Raw genomic sequence first — 16,521 nt, 5'->3', positions numbered from 1 at the left:
TGTAAGTACTGCTGTCTGTGTTAAGATAATTACCTCTGGTTGCAGGTGATGCAACCTAAATTGCCTGCCAGTAATGCTGACTGTTTGCAAAAGGAACTCTGATGTACAATTACATGTAAGCACAGGAAACACACCTGTAATCAGGTGTACTGTAGCTATATACAAAGCCAACACTTGCCTGTGGATGAATAATCTACCACTCATAACCTTTCCCCAGCCCTCCTTTACAGAAAATGTCTGAGTATTTTTAGATATGCTAATAAGATTAAGCTGACAAAATAGTCCCTCAAATATGACCTTTAAACAAGAAAATATATATAAATATATATAATTAGGAGTCAGAGAAATGTTTGCAAAAAATATATTTATTGATCCCCTTTAAACTTGACACCACAGCTGTGCTTTACATGCACCCAGCGCAGCTTTGAAGAGATAAAACAGTCCTGCCTTTTACATTTCATCAGATATCCTCCTCACAGTTTGGTTTCAGAGGATTTCTTCATTTAGTAAAAAAAAAAAGAAAGCAGGAGACAGCTACTGCGTACAGGAGAGCACAGGTGGTGAGTTTAGGTGGCATCTATTGAAGCTGTAAGCGCAGTGGTGTTTCTCTCGTTATGAAGGCTACACACACACATAGTGCTAAGCTGCAGGCTGCTTCAGCATTTAGGACGAGGTTTTAATTCGTCTGGCTGAGGAGCTTCTTGATGTCTCCCTCGATGTCGATGGTGAGGAACCTCCGGCTGTAACGCTTGAACGGCACACCGTCCGGCCCGATGAGGAACTTCTCGAAGTTCCAGGACACGTCGTTCCTGCACACCGGGCTCCAGATGATCAGCTTGGGGTCGGTCATCAGAGACGTTGCGTCGTCGCTGGGTGTTGGAAGCTTGTCCTTCAGGAACGCAAACAGGAGGTGGGCGTCCTTCCCGTTCACGTCCATCTTCTCAAAGAGCTGAAACTTGGGCTCGAAGCCATTTCCAGGACGGACATACTTCAGCGACAGGAGGATCTCTTCATTCTTGCAGTTCTCCTGCACACAGTTACACTCTTGGCTCATTCTTATCGGAAAGAACCAGAAAATACAAACTTCCCTGTTCCCTACAGCAAGTATTCAATATTATTTGAATCCCACCAATAACTATGTATCAATAAGTAACTAGTAACAATAACCTGTGTAGTCCTTCAGCGCCTTATAAAATATTAACCATTTTAAAGTATATTTCATATTGCGTAAAAACTCTTTGTTGTAAGACGAAAATCTCACACACAGCCACAACTTCCTCCTTGCTAAAAGTCACCAATGCTTTGCGCATTCAGCTAATATAATAACAGCACTAATAACCTATGGATTTAGACGTGTCTCTTGTACTTACAAGCTGACTAATATTATACTAAAGCCCGATCTAAAACTTGCCAGTAAACTTGGGAACTATACAAGATTAAACCTTTAAATAAGGGGTGGAAATAACTTCCTCTAATTTGATTAAATACAAATAAGTCAGCCATTTCCGGGAAAATAGGATAAATTAACGGTGAAAGCAGGAAATTTAGAGTAACGATACTTACAGAATGATTATTTCTAGACTGACGGGATAGAAAGGCCTTAGCCATGTGCTTCAAAGCGCAGATAGACGGGATAAATTTCTCACCTGATGGCCGAACTGGTTGCAGGGTACTCCCAAGATCACAAGCCCCTTGCTGGCGTACCGCTCGTGGAGCTCGTTCATCTGGGTGTAATCCCTGACGGTCGTACCTCAGAGAGAAGCGACATTCTCAATGAGGACGACTTTGCCCTTTAGGGACGAGAAATTAAACGTCTCCCCGGTCAACAGTTTGGCCGTGAGGTCGTAAAAACTTGTAGCCATTGTTTTCTTTTCTTTTCTTCCTCCTTTCTTCAGGTAGAGCAGATGCCTTCTTCACTACCAACACAGTGCGCTCTTCTGTTTCTTTGGACCAGCTTTATATGGTCAAAGAGCTTGTATTGCCTGCCAAGATAGTTCACTCCCTGAAATTAGTGGGCTGGTATACCACGCAGGGCGATAACCTGCTCCAAACACCCCTGAGAACCTGTGAATTGATATGTGTACATGTGAATTGATATGCACATGTACACTGTCTGTATTGATTGCACATTTGTGTCCTGCCTCTTTTCCACTGCCCCAATTTGGCTGCAGGTGCAAAGCCAGGCCTACCTTGGTGCTTCTTCAGAACTAGCCCACATTTTCTAAATTTTCTGTGGAAACAAAATCAGCTATTTGAGCTGCATCTGCATGTCATCAGTTGAGAGCAAAAAAGTAAAAAATAAAGAAAGTATACAATAAGTACAGTTAAAGCTGAATATACATGCAAATACTTTGTAGGCGGACTGTCAAAATACACACTAATGTATTGTCATGAAAATATTGTGGGGTTCCATACAGGCTCATGTATAAATATGATTATTTATTTTTAATAAAAATTTACTTATAAAAACGATATTTATTAATATATTTTTTATGTAAATAAGTAATGTATTAACTTAATAAATTTAAATATTAGCGGGACAATGTTGTCGGCAAACTAAGAGAGACGAAGAAGAAAGCAAGGGGCACTGCAATAGCTTGATCCAGTGTACTCTTTGATGGAGTTGCTCGTCCCGTAAAGCCGGTTCAGTTATTATGTATCCAGTCCCAAACGCTTAAGTATGATCACCTCATACACACCGGCTGAGTGTTTGAAAATGAAAATATTGCACATTACTGACGGACTGCAGTAAAATACAGCACACAGATCAGTAAACAGAGTGACCTATAACGGTGCAGTTATGGCTGAGCTTTTCTAGCAGCCAATAGGATGCGCGAGTGTGACGACACTGATGACGCGGAGCTGTTTGGCGCGGAAGTTTGTTTTGTAACTTCGGTGTCTGGTCGTCCGTGGCTTCGTCTGCTCAGTAAAAGTATGTCTACCATTTTTCATAAAAACATTTCTGTCAACCTTACCAGAACATTTCATATCGACATGATGTTAAAGCACGTTTGTGTTAAAGTTATTGAAATGTGTCGTTTATTATAGCGACAGTGGTTACCGTCCCCTCTTTTTTTTTTAACTCCCCTGTGTGTGTCTGGTAGCCTAATATAGCTATTAACAGCCTTCTGTCCTTCATATTTCATCAGATGATGCGCAAAAAGCGACGCTCCTCCGTGGATAAAGGAGAGGGAGCTCCTGCAGCACCTAGTAAGTTTAAAACGTGTATGTGTATAAGGCATGTTTCTCCATGTATTCCCAAAAAATTCATCAGTCTTGGGAGCTAAGTAGCACCTATGTTGACACAGTTTCCCGCGAGAGAAGCTGTATAGCTGTTTTCTGTGATATTGTTTTTTAAGGTTTATATCTGCTTTCAGAAGTGAAGAAGAGTCGCAGCGCTGGTCGCCAGTCTAAGGAAGCTGCCCCAGAGGAGATCAGTCAGTGTGTGTTTGTTGACTTTGTCAGAGTGGCCGGTGTCACATTGAGACAGGGCGGCATGCCTAACGAGATAGGTAAACGCACTCAATTCAGTTTTGAAACAAAGCAGGGCTGTAAATGAAATGAGATGCTCACCTACATCTGGTCTTATCCCTCTCCAGGTGTTGACCAAGTAGTGTTTCAGAGACGAATACAGCAGCAAATTCAGAAGAGCCCCAGGTATCCTGGTGTGAGTATAAACCGTACAACAACCCTACAGTAAACACAAAAATACAACAAAAAACACGTTTTGCCCTAAGTTCCTACTTTTCATCTCTTAGATCATTCAAGAATTCATCACAGCACTGGAGTCATATATGGAGAACACTGACAGGTTTAGGAACTGCCTTCTTCCATGCATCCCACAGTCGTCTAATCGAGACTCCAGGTAAACATCCCATAAACAACCAATGAATTATAAGGCTACTTTTGACAGCTCCATAAATTATGGAGGACACAGCTAGAAGTTGGACTAAGCTAATAAAACTGATATGTTTTCATGTGTGCTGCAGTTCTGTCAGTTCATTCCAGGAAAGCCTGCTGCGGATGTTGTTGGGGATTGAAATGTTACAGGTGAGATTTTCTGTGATCACCTCTAAATGAAAACTGCATTTTCACAAGCACAGTCAAAATGAAAAGCAGTATGTATTAGTACAAATACACTACCACAAATCCCCAATCACCTGTCCTTTTTTTTAATAGACTTCCATCATTAACACCTTGCTTGAGAAGCTCCCTGAGCATATGTTAGATAGGTCAGTATTTCCTGACATTTTGATGTACTACACATTTTTTTGGTTTAAAATTTGGAATACTTTTAATATGTCTTTAAAAAAAATCTAACTGTCTTCTCTACTCCATAGTACCAGCAATGGAGGAGTTAGTATCCCACGCATTATTATTAACCAACTCAAATGGCTAGACAGAGTTGTGGACACTAAGGTAATCATTTGTTTGATGACAGGTTTTGTTGCTTTTGTAATTGAAGGTGTGTCTGGCCTGTTGAGTTTGTCCTATAATCACATGTTTCTTCTTTTGTGCTTATTTATCTTCCTGCAGGATTTGGCGTCGAAGCTCATGGAGTTGGTGTCAGTAGCTCCGGCGGAGGTTCAGTGTGACATCATCACCAGTTTGCCAGAGATACTGGAAGACTCCCAGCACAATGATATAGCCAGGGAGCTCAAGTATGTACACTAAATCTCTAACACACATGTGCTGTGGTCAATCTGTGTTTTAAGGTTGCTGCTAATACCCCTCCTCTCTGCAGCTCTTTACTCCAGGAGAAGACTCAGTTGACCGTTCCCATCCTGGATGCCCTTTCTAGTCTTAACCTCGCATCTTCATTGCTGACAGAGGTAGTGTGGACATGCACATATAAACACACATGTGCACTGGTAGAAATGCGTTCTTACTTGTCGCTTCTCTGGCTTTTCAGGTCCGTGGAGCTGTTATGGCCACGCTGGCTGCTGTGCAGCTAGAGGACCTCCCCGTAGTGGTCAAGTTCATCCTGCACTCTGTGTCGGCCTCTGATGCATACGAGGTCAGAGTGGTCAAGCAATACAAAAAAATCCCCATACACACCATAATTTTACTAAATGAATGGATATGAGAAGTGGTTCCTTGTTTTTAGGTTGTCTGTAATCTTCGAAAAAAGCTGGAGCTTGAGCAATGCGTCCTTCCGCCTGTGCTGCAAGTCTCTCAGAGTCGTATGAATAGCAAAGCACCAGGCGGGTAAGATAACAATTAATTTATAGCCCAGTATCAAAACATGTGACACACCTGAAGTTTTGAAGTAATAAATGTGGTTTGTTGGTGATGTGATCCAGTTTTTGATGTTTTTGATGCAGGTCTGCCTCCGCGGCAGCAGCTGGCAGCAGCCAGGACAGCATCTCGTTGATACTGGACTGCATCAAGTCTGCAGTGCGATTCCAGAAAACCATTTCTGAGGCTTGGATCAAGGTATGAAATGAACTAATGTTCTTATGGCCCCTCACTTAACTGACTGAGTCAATTGCTTGTGTCAGTGACTTAAATGTACTTTCCCCCCTCTCTCTCTCTTTCTCTCTGTTTTTTTTTAATAGGCCATAGAGTCTGTGGATGAGGTGGAGGGGCATAAGGTAAGTTCAGCATATTCCCAAAGAATGCTAACTGACGGCTTGGTCCCATTCTTAGGTCTATACACTGGTTCTCAAACAGAAGGGGGCCATGGGTCACCAGGTGAAAAATTCATGGCTGTATACATAAGAAGAAGTTGAATTAATGTAATTTATGCAGTTAAGCTGCTGATTTTGTATTTAGTGACAGATTTAAAACATTCTGGGGTGACGAGTGTGATTTTAGCTTCTGTATCATCAGAGTTTGAGAACCACGGGCATCCAAAAGTCTCCACTATTAGAAAGCTATTGGATAGTTACTTTTAACATTTCAAGCACATTTCTTCATAACATCTGGATAATTTTACAGAAATTAATTTCTCTTGCTTATCATAGTGACTTGTTTGAGTCCACCACCATGTGTACATGCACCTACTAGACCATGTTGTTACTCATCTTTACTGATGTCAACTGTCACAGTTGGATTATGGGAAACATTTTGAAGGAGGACATTTAGGAAGCCTGTTTATACACCACATTAAGGTTTTTAGGCATCTCTTTGTAATATTTCTGCTTTGCCATGTTAGGTCATGGATCTCCTGGTGCTGCTCATTCTTCACTCCACCAATGCCAACCAGAGCCGACGGGGGGCAGAAAGAGTGCTGAAGGTCAAAGTGAGAAACGGACTGATCCAAGAGGCTCTGTTACAGAGAACCTTCAGGGACTACGCTCAGGTGGGTCAGCCTGTAGAAATAGAAGCTTAAATATAAGAACAGTGCAGTTTTTTTTAAATTTTTAATACTTCATTGTATTTATTATTGTTCTTCTTTTAGGTCATGCGAGGGTACTTCCCCTCCACCCTTGCTTTAGCTCAGAGTTTGGTACGCTCACCCGACCCCTGCGTGGTGCCTTTCGGAGGAAACATGTACCTACATGCCTTCACTGCGTTTGACTCTTACTGCCATCAGGTGAGTTTGAGAATAATTTGAATCATGCGTAAATGTTTCTAAATACAGATTCTTCTGAGTAATTCAACCCCGTGGTATTTTAATAGGAGGTGGTGGGCTCTCTCGTGACCCACGTGTGCAGTGGTGTGGGTGGAGAGGTGGACGTGGCTCTGGAGCTGCTCTGTGGTCTGGTTAACGAGAAACCCTCGGAAATGGCCATGTATGCTGTTTTTGTCAAGGTAACGAGGCAATCGAAACATTGTAGCTGCAAATCAAATATACAAAGCAAGCAGCGTGCGGATGATGGCTTTTCTTACCCAGCAGTGGTGTTTTTAAAATGTTTTTGGTTCTGATTGTAACCAGTCATGATATTTGACATAGGGAATCTTGGACTACATGGACAACCTCACTCCGCAGCAGATTCGAAGACTTTTCCACCTTCTGAGCAAACTGGCCTTTGGACAGAAGCAAGGATCTCACATTCAGGTGCAAAATCACGCATTCGGGGGATCCAGATATTGGACAGCCCAGCCTTGGACACTTTTTCTGCTTTTTTTTATTTTTTACTGTCCCTCATCTACTGACCTGTGTTCTTCTGTTTTATTCCAAACAGGATGATATGCACATAGTGATCCGCAAACAGCTCTCCAGCACTGTGCCCAAGTACAAGCGCATTGGCATCATTGGTGCTGTGATGATTGTAGGCAGCATGGGGGCTTTCAGGTAAAAACTTGTTTAGCAAACATTAGATAAGCATCTTGTTTACTCTGTGATTTAATTTTTCGGTGTCATCAGCAGACTCTGTCCCTAACCTCTTTTGTCTGTTCCAGGTCCAAAGCGAAGGAATCGCAGAGCAGGTCGCTGTCCCAGGAGACAATCAGACAGGTACGTATTAGCCATTAAAACAAGTGGTGCTAATGATTTTTTTTATTGATTACTCTTTAAAATCTCATTATTCTTTTATCTTTGCCACATCTTTGCCTGTTTTATTTAAGATAACAGTGTTTGATCAGCTAGTATTTAAATATATGGTGTATCTACATTGTAAAAACTTCAGAACCTTTCAAACTTTGGACCCTTTCATTTTGGTTGAACCAGTATTTTTTTTTTCCTTTGAAGTCTGTCACAGATCTTCAGTTATGTTTGTTTTTCCCGCTGCAGGTGACGGCTCTGTTGGAGCTGGTGAAGTCGAGCAGTGAAAGCTCACCTGAGGCTGCAGCTCTTTATTATGATGAACTGGCCAACCTGATTTTGAGCTCTACTCTGGACCCACAGGTCCAGGTATGTTTTAGAAACTCACAAAAACGTCTCTCTTATTCTGCAATATGTAGAATATCTCGCTCTTGCTGCTTAAGAGGCTTTCTCAAATGCAGTTTGTCATGTTGTACTGAAGGCAAACTGGAGGCTACATTTACTGTCTCATCATGAGGTCCAAAGTAGCATTATGTGAAGCTATAGGTGTTAGCTGGTCAACATTCTAGCGTTAGTGCAGCGGTCCCCAACCTTTTTTGCGCCACGGACCGGTTTATGCCCGACAATATTTTCATGGACCGGCCTTTAAGGTGTCGCGGATAAATACAACAAAATAAAACTAGTACCGGTACCGAAAAAAAGAAAATTTATTCATAACACACGTGAAAAGACCCAGGAAAACCGAGTAAACGATAAAAACGATAACAAAATAACGCTGAAAACCGATTAAAAACCCTGAAAACTACACATTTCACACCTGAGCCTCAACTCTCGTGGCCCGGTACCAAACGACTCACAGACCGGTACCGGTCCGAGGCCCGGGGGTTGGGGACTGCTGCGTTAGTGGATATGATTACAAAGATGTCTTTGCTCAGACATAACTTTTAATTATTTTCTTTCTTTGTGGTAGTTTCTATTTCTTTTTAAAACTGTTTTTATACATTAATAACTGTACGCATTAAACTTTAAAGTAAAAACTGATTGTACTGTACTTTGTAAGATGAAACCTTCCTGTTATTTTCTTTATTCTTCTAGGACATGATTGGAAAAAGTGTCCTTCAAGACTTTGAGGATGACTTTGTAGTGGACCTGGGCCCGGAAATATCAGGGTCAGTGATGATGACGTAGTAACTGTTTTCAGCATACTGAGTTATATTTTTATATAATTGGTATCACTGAGCCGCCCTGTTTTTTGTCTTTTTTCAGGTCCTTTCCCTTTCCGGCCCGTGCAATGTACAAATTGTATGAAGATGAGGAGCAGGGAGGCATTGCTATCAACCTGATGCCTCTACTGGCCAAAGACATCCAAAACAAAGGAGATTTGCAAAATCAAGTCAATAAGGCACATAAGTGAGTCGTCCCCATGATAAGAGAATGCTAAATCAATAATCTGTTTTGCTCATTGTATTTACTGTATTTGATATTTCCTGTTTGTTGTATTTGTGGGAGCAGGCGAGTGTCTTCTCTGTGTTTGTCCCCATTTTTCCGTCTCCTGAGGTTGTGTGTGGAGAAGCGGCATCAGGGAGACTTGGAGGAAATTGACGGCCTTCTGGGTGAGGAAGAAGGAGTGACGAATACTTTTTGGAAACCGGTGTGGTACTGTGGCTATAAAGCAGTTTATGCTTATGTGTTTATGTGCTTCATTACAGGGTGCCCTCTGATCCTAACAGACATGGACGTAGTAGAGAAAGTTGAGAGCTTGTCAAAAGCTGAGAGGGAGTTCCTCTGTACTTTGCTCTTTCACACCATCAATTGGTTCAGAGAGGTAACTGCATGTTAATGTCAGTTTACTTATTTGGAAAAGACAAGATGTGTGACTGAAGCCCCAGCCACACAGCAACACTTTTCCCCTAGTGGCTGGTCTCTAGGCCTGCGTGACTGTCGCCTAAAGCTGTGTGTGTTTTTCCACAGGTGGTAAATGCATTCTGTACACAAAAAGACACAGATATGAAGATGAGAGTACTGACTCGCCTGCAGAACATCACTTATTTTCAGACACTGTTGGAGAGAGCTCTGGCAGGTGTGTTTTTGATCCAACAATAAAAGGACTTAGAACCCCTCTTTTCTGCCCTGCAGTGTCAGTTTTACTAACAATTTACTTTATTTTGACTTTCAGGAACACCTGGCTATGTGCCACCTATTGCTAATTTTGATGGAGACAGTACAGATGGGATTGTACCTAATTCCACTGTTCCTGTGAATAAGATAAAGAAAGGTGAGTCCACCTGTAACAGGATATTTTAGCCTACGTTGTTTATATGCTTCTGTTATGTGTATGTTAGTTATACATAATAACATTGACCTCGTTATGCTATTTAGATGGCACAGGAAAGAAAAGGAAGGCCTCTGGTAAGAATTCTTCAGAAAGCAGCTCACAGGCTGATGAGGCGACAGAAGCAGATGAAACTCAGCAGGTAAACATCTCACAAAGTCGACCCTCTCATGTGTTTGTTTAAAGCAAAACAAACTAAAACATGAACTTGCTTGTGATCAAGGAGCAGCCAGAAAAGGAGAAGGTAAAGGAGATCCGGCCAGGTGTCAGCCTGGCGTCCTACAGACCGTTTTTTAGGGAGCTCGACATGGAGGTGCTTAGCGTTCTGCAGTGTGGGCTGCTGTCACGCTCGCTGCTGGACTCTGAGCTCCACACAAAGGTAAATAAGCGTTTTTGGAAACGTGTGCTGCTTAAATGTATTTTACAACTATACCGTATGCACCATTTGAATCAAGCTAATGTTTTTGCATTGCTAAGGTGCGAGAGGAGGTTCTGCTGGGCCCTGCTGAGCTCGTCTTCCTCCTGGAGGATATGCTTCGCAAATTAGAGTTTAGTCTAACAGCTGCCCCGGCCAAAAGAGCTCCATTCCTCAAGGTGTGGAAAAAAGCATAGCAACAGTAGTAACGAGCATTATGGAGCAATGTTAGAGAAAACAAATACTCTGTCACAATAAACACTGCTCATTTTAGGTTAACATTTCATATATTGTAGCAGGAATTCTAGTCACAGATGGAGCAATTTATTTAGACCAAATTAATTTAAGCCTGTTTGTCCTCGAAACTCAATAGTTTCATACAGTATAAATTTAATAATTTAACTGTAATTATTGAACTATGTTCCTGTGTAGGGAAGAACTGATAAGAGTGTGGGCTTCTCCCACCTCCAGCAAAGGAGCTCTAAGGATATTGCCTCTTGTTGTGTCCAACTTATGCCTGCTCTCTGCTCACACCTGGAGAACTGCCACAACCACTTCCAGGTATCGAATCATTAAATGTCTTGACTTCAGATGGGAAATCACGTTTTTAAGAAATTCTCACACATGCTTTCGCTCTTTCACAGATTATGCTATCTGAAAACAACGGCGTTGTTGATGGACCTGCAACAGATGTGGAGGAATACCAGTTAATGTCTTCAGCCTATCAGCTGCTCCTGCAGGTCCTGAACACTACCTTCAGCTGGTAAGGAGAAACAGCAGCACTGATGTTTACCTCAGAAGACATCTAGAGCAGTGTGCCTTGAGAAGTGTTTGCCTCAGTCTGACTGGTGTTGGGTTTTATGTGATATATATGTGCATCTCTCAGGTCTGGGTTTAGTCAACCAGCACAGAAGAGCTTACTGAAGAAGGCTCTGGGATTTTTTGCTGGACGACTCAAAGAGGGAGGTGCTGAGCTGACTCTGGAGCAGCTTGTGAAGTGAGTGGTTAAGTTTTAAGACTCTGCTAGAGGACACTTCTCTAAATAGTTTGATTTGTTTTTTTCATCTCTCACTAAGAAGTCTTATTTCTGCGGTAGATTGTTACATGCACATGCTTACATGTTACACGCTTACATGTAAAAAAAAAAAAAAAGATTTGATATCCAGGGACCAAGCTATTGTTGACAGAATGCTCCCCACGAAACTCTTTCTCTCTCTTCTTCTTCCTCTGTTTTTATTTTAGACATTTCTGATATTTGTGTTTCATAACATAATAAATGCATTTGTTTTCTCTGTTTTGTTTTTTAGACACAGTTTTGAATATCTGCTCAACTTCCGCAGCACAGTGCCAAATCTCAGCATAGCTCTGTGTCTCTCTCAGCTTCTCTCCACTGTGTCAGAGAAAGGAGGAAATCCTGCCGCTTACAGAGAGCAGACTGGTTGGGCTAATACGATGCCTCATTTTAATTCACTTGAATTATTTTCAAAGAGTGTGTGAGGACCTGATTTATTTATTTTTCTTGGTTTAGCGTCCCTTGCACGGCGTTTCTTGAACCAGGACTGGGTGACGGCCAGTGGCGAGAAGGAGCGAGGCACCAAATTCAATGAAGCACTTCACACTCTCCTGAGGTACGTCTGCATTTTTTGTGGCCCTCTAGTGCAAATGTAAACTCAAATGAAAGCAGCTAAAAGTCTTGAGTATACACTGACTGGTCACTTTATTAGGTACACCGTGCTAGTACTGGGTTAGACGTCATTCAAGCACAGATTCACCAAGGTTGCTGGAAACATTCCTCAGAGATTTTGGTCTATATTGACACAATATATCACACAGCTCCTGCAGATTTGTTGGCTACAATCTCCTGTTCCATCACATCCCAGAGATGCACTTTTGGATGGGATCTGGTGATTGTGGAAGCCAGGTCATGTTAAAGAAACCACTTTGACTGGTCATTTACTTCATGTCTTCCCCCTGATCTTTCTTCCAGCTTTCTTGTTTTCTCTCCACTGTAAAACCCCAAAAATATATTTTAAGAAAAGAAACCACATTCATGTTGTTCCAGCTTTGATTGCTTACAGTATGGGAAGGGCTCGGATAGACTGTGGTGTTTAAAGATGCTAATTTGGTACTAAGGGACCCCCCAAAAATGTCTCCCACTCCATAACAACACAACCATAACCCTGAAACATTGACGCAAAACAGGATGGATCCATGCGTTCATGTTGTTTACACCAGATTCTGACTCTGCTATCCAAATGTTGCAGTAAAAATCTTGAAACATCAGATGAGGGAATATTCTTCCAATCTTCTGTTTCCTAATTTTGCTGATCCTGTGCAAATTGCTGATCTGCCTCATACCTTGATTGTAACAAGTGGTTATTTGATTTATTGTTGACTTCCTTCAAACTCATAGAGAGCTTGCTGTTTTCTGTTGACTGGTGACATCTAGAAAGTTGTTTCGACCATGTCTGCAAGCCTAAACGCGTTTAGTTGCCATGCTTTGGGCTGATTGGATATTTGCACTAACCAGCAGTTGAGCCGGTGTACCTAACAAAGCAGCCGGTGAGTGCATATAAATATATCACCAGTAGGCGATAAAAAATTAAGTACATCACACATCAGTGTCAAATTTAGTCTAAGGTAATTCAGAAATCAGAATCACGATCTTTTTATCTTGCAATATCTTTTTCTTCGGCCGCCTCTGTAGCATCTATCTGGAACATGTTGATGATATTCTAAAGGCAGTGGAGGAAATAGCTGCTCAAGGAATCCCAGAGCTCATCAATGCATCAAAAGATGAGAGCTCTGCTTCCTGGCCCACTCTCAGCAGGTAGGTCTCTACCATGAGCTCTTGATTCTCAGTCATACTGGAGTCAACTCTGGTGATTGTACTGTTGGTTAAGCTGTTAGATTAAGATCTGAGTCTTTGGTTTCCTCTCTTTCATCAGGCAGACATTCCTGGTGTTCTACAAAGTCTTGATGGCAGAGCTTGAGAAAGCTGTTCGCAAGATTCCTGCTAGCAAAATGAGTGACAACACTGAGGTCAGCCACTAGGTGTCACACTGTCCAGCATGTTCTCCTTTATGTAAATCACAGTAGTCAGACCCATAAACTCAGAAAGTCATGTATGCCTTTCTTCTAGGCTCAGAGTGAGAAACTGCTGACATGGAATCTGGCTGTCAGGGACTTTCACATCCTGGTCAACCTGGTTAAGGTATAACATATAACTGACTGACTGCTGACCTTTAGCTAAGTATATGGTCACGGTACTGTTGGAAAAGTGATTAGAATGAATGATATTTAAAAAGGGAGTTAATATCCATTCCATGTCACGTGTGTGTTTTTGTCCTTGCAGGTTTTTGATTCTCGGCCCGTTCTCAACGTGTGCTTAAAGGTGAGTGGGTTCTGCATGCTGACTATGATCTCACCTTCACTAACTGTTCAACGTTTTCCTTAACTGGTTTGAATCTTGTATTTGATAGTATGGCCGCCTTTTCCTGGAGTCTTTCCTGAAGTTGGGAATGCCGCTATTGGACTACAGTTTCAAAAGGCACAAGGTAGTTATGAAGCCACTTCACAGCTGTCGGTGTACTTCCATGTCAGATCTCCCACCCCCGTCACATGCACACTACACAGTGTCATGTTTACTAAAACTCTCAATGGTTCTGTAGGAGAGTATACCCTAACCATGATTTTATATACTGGCAAAATAATAAAAACACCATCAGCGTAGTAATCTAATTAACTTTACCCCACCGTCAGCTTGAGGATTGCATACAATGAACCTGAGCGGCTCTGCTGGCTAGCTATATGATAAGACCATTTTAAGCCAAGGATCTTTCCCTATGTTATTTTCTGCAAAGAAAAGTTTATATATCAGCACATATTGGAAAATATTTGTCCATGAACCTGTAATAGACATGGCGATGCTTGTATCTTTCAAGGAGGACGTCCAGAGTTTGCTGAAGACCTTCCAGCTCAGCACTCGGCAGCTTCATCACATGTGTGGACATTCTAAGGTAATTTGATTATTTCTGTTAAATTCAAGAAAGAACCGAGTCTGTGTAGTGTTCACCTTTATCCTCGGGATTTCTTTAACTGATTATAATACATTGGTGCTCAGATGCATCAGGATACCAGCTTGACCAACCACGTGCCAGCCTTGAAGAAGAGCCTCGAGCTGTTTGTATACAGAGTGAAGGCCATGCTGACGCTCAACAACTGTCAGGAGGCCTTTTGGATGGGTAATCTGAAGAATCGCAACCTGAAGGTAAAATATTATTTAACATTATTGTTTTAATTCCTAATACATTTTAAATCATTAACTTAAAAGAATATGATTTACCCTGCAGGGGGAAGAGATTCTTTCTCAGAGGTCACAAGAAGAAGATGATGATGAGGAGGAGGAGGAGCAGCCAGAGCGTTCACCACCTCCACAGGAGCAGTCAGAAGATGAGGTAATTGTAATTTCTTGTAAAAGATAAAACATGAATTGGGCCGACACTCCAAAGGCTTTTTGCAGTTTAGACGTTTGTTGCCTATACACTCACACCCTTTGTTAGGTACACCAGTTTCACGGGCTCAGTTAAATTGAACAATGGAAGATTGGAAAAACATTGCTGATGAGTCTTGATTTCAAATGCAACATTTAGATGGTAGGGTCTCTCTTTGGTGTCGACAAAATGAAAAGTATGGATCCATTTTGCCTTATATTAGCAGTTCAGGCTGCTCGTGGTGTTTTAAGCATCTTAGTACCAACTGAACGTTGTTTAAAAATCACAGCCTGCTTGACTATTACTGCTGATCATAAAGAGATGGACATGGTCAACAGCAATACTCGAGCAGGATAATGTGCCAAATCACAAAACTGATTTCCTGAACCATAATAATGAAGTCACTGCACCCAAATAGTCTCCACAGACACCAAATCTCAGTTCAATAGAGCACCTTTAAAAGAGAAATAGATTTTTGTATCATGGATGTGCAGCCAACAAATCTGCAGCAGCTGTGTGATGCTGTCATGCCAATATGGACCACAATCTCTGAGAAATGTGCAGCACCTTGAGTTCAATGTATTAGTAAGGTGTACCTAATAAAGTGGGCAGTGGTATATATATATTACAATTTGTTGTTTGTTTTTGAATAGTTATTAAACAAAAAAAAAAGTTTTTGGCATCTGAAAACTGGTTAAAATAAAATACAAAATAAGCCCCTCCCCCCTCCAATGCACTATACTTACTTTTAGAAGTATTAACTGGTCGGTTCAACAGCTTCAACAGACAGTTGAAGCTGTAGAGCAGTGGGGCCGATAAGATAACTGTCATTCTCTAGCAGGCTAAAAATTAGTGGCTGAGACAGTCAAAGGAGCTTGCAAAGAAAAGCGTCTGGACTTCTTTAAGTTGCTTGAAGACGTTTCACCTCTCATCCGAGAAGCTTCTTCAGTTCTAAGGTCAAATGGTGGTCAAATGGTTAGAACTGAAGAAGCTTCTCGGATGAGAGGTGAAACGTCTTCAAGCAACTTAAAGAAGTCCAGACGCTTTTCTTTGCAAGCTCCTTTGACTACGATGACCTGGATGACTGAGAACCTTCACAGACAGTGGCTGAGACAGTTAACAGGGAAGCGGTGTACTGTATAACTATGTAACTCTTTCTTACATATAGTCACTGTATTTATTCTCTACCATTAATGCTGTTTCATGCATGCGTGTTCACAAATAGTCATGTTTACCATGTGTGTGCTGTTATTGTGTGCAGGCCCAGGAGAGTGACTCTGAGGGAATTAAAAAGGTTAACAGGGTGGAGAATGTGGACCAGGAGGATACTTCAGATGACTCTGAGTAATACGTCTTTACTGACATAATAATAAATGTTTGAATCTTCCTATTTTCATTTTGTTTCTATTTACAGGTGAACACATCTCATTACTGTTAATCCTATTAAATAAGTTATCACACTAGGGCACAGTGTTAAAAAAAGTTTTACATTTGAAAGTGGTGGATGAATATGTCATTCATATGTTATATTTTAAAATGCTTACCAATTTAACGATTCCGATAAAATACCTTGTTTATCAGCTTTGAAACTGTAAAAAAAAAATAAAAATGATTTTGATTGTTTCATTTAATTTTCAAGACCTCTCTTTTCCAGATCTTGTATAAAATGGTATGTCCTGTCATTAGTTTAATATCACCATAATAATGTAGTGTTTTGACACGCTCTGTCATTTGAGGCAATGTTAGAGAACTTGCGTTTTTTTCTTTGTATTGTAAGCCTGGGAAAATCACATCAAGTTTCACCTCACAAAGAACAGATGCTGCTTTGAATGAATGTATAAGAGTTTTCTGC

At 41.3% G+C, this 16,521-nt stretch overlaps 2 protein-coding genes across 2 annotated transcripts; one reads left to right on the top strand and one right to left on the bottom strand.

The window, feature by feature from the left end:
- Positions 1–347: 347 nt before the first annotated feature.
- Positions 348–2,076, bottom strand: gpx1b (glutathione peroxidase 1b). Its single transcript, XM_026167985.2, has 2 exons — positions 1,647–2,076; positions 348–1,027 (listed from the first exon to the last, which is right to left on the bottom strand). The coding sequence occupies exons 1-2, from the start codon at positions 1,860–1,862 to the stop codon at positions 677–679; spliced, it is 567 nt and encodes a 188-aa protein (XP_026023770.1). The 5' UTR covers positions 1,863–2,076; the 3' UTR covers positions 348–676.
- Positions 2,077–2,837: 761 nt separating this feature from the next.
- fancd2 (FA complementation group D2) lies at positions 2,838–16,295 on the top strand. Its single transcript, XM_026167975.2, has 44 exons — positions 2,838–2,932; positions 3,150–3,210; positions 3,378–3,512; positions 3,600–3,667; positions 3,759–3,865; positions 3,990–4,050; positions 4,180–4,232; positions 4,341–4,419; positions 4,537–4,661; positions 4,745–4,832; positions 4,913–5,017; positions 5,108–5,208; positions 5,325–5,436; positions 5,559–5,594; positions 6,158–6,304; positions 6,404–6,538; positions 6,625–6,756; positions 6,899–7,003; positions 7,131–7,240; positions 7,348–7,402; positions 7,679–7,798; positions 8,525–8,598; positions 8,696–8,839; positions 8,942–9,042; positions 9,139–9,254; positions 9,401–9,509; positions 9,606–9,704; positions 9,809–9,903; positions 9,985–10,140; positions 10,239–10,355; positions 10,609–10,737; positions 10,821–10,939; positions 11,063–11,173; positions 11,484–11,614; positions 11,705–11,804; positions 12,884–13,006; positions 13,125–13,218; positions 13,319–13,390; positions 13,532–13,570; positions 13,659–13,733; positions 14,121–14,195; positions 14,300–14,446; positions 14,529–14,633; positions 15,931–16,295. The coding sequence occupies exons 2-44, from the start codon at positions 3,150–3,152 to the stop codon at positions 16,015–16,017; spliced, it is 4,353 nt and encodes a 1,450-aa protein (XP_026023760.2). The 5' UTR covers positions 2,838–2,932; the 3' UTR covers positions 16,018–16,295.
- Positions 16,296–16,521: the final 226 nt, after the last annotated feature.

This window comes from Astatotilapia calliptera, chromosome 5 (genome assembly GCF_964374335.1).
Source record: "Astatotilapia calliptera chromosome 5, fAstCal68.1, whole genome shotgun sequence".
NCBI lineage: Eukaryota > Metazoa > Chordata > Actinopteri > Cichliformes > Cichlidae > Astatotilapia > Astatotilapia calliptera.
This window is presented reverse-complemented; position numbering and strand designations above follow the sequence as displayed.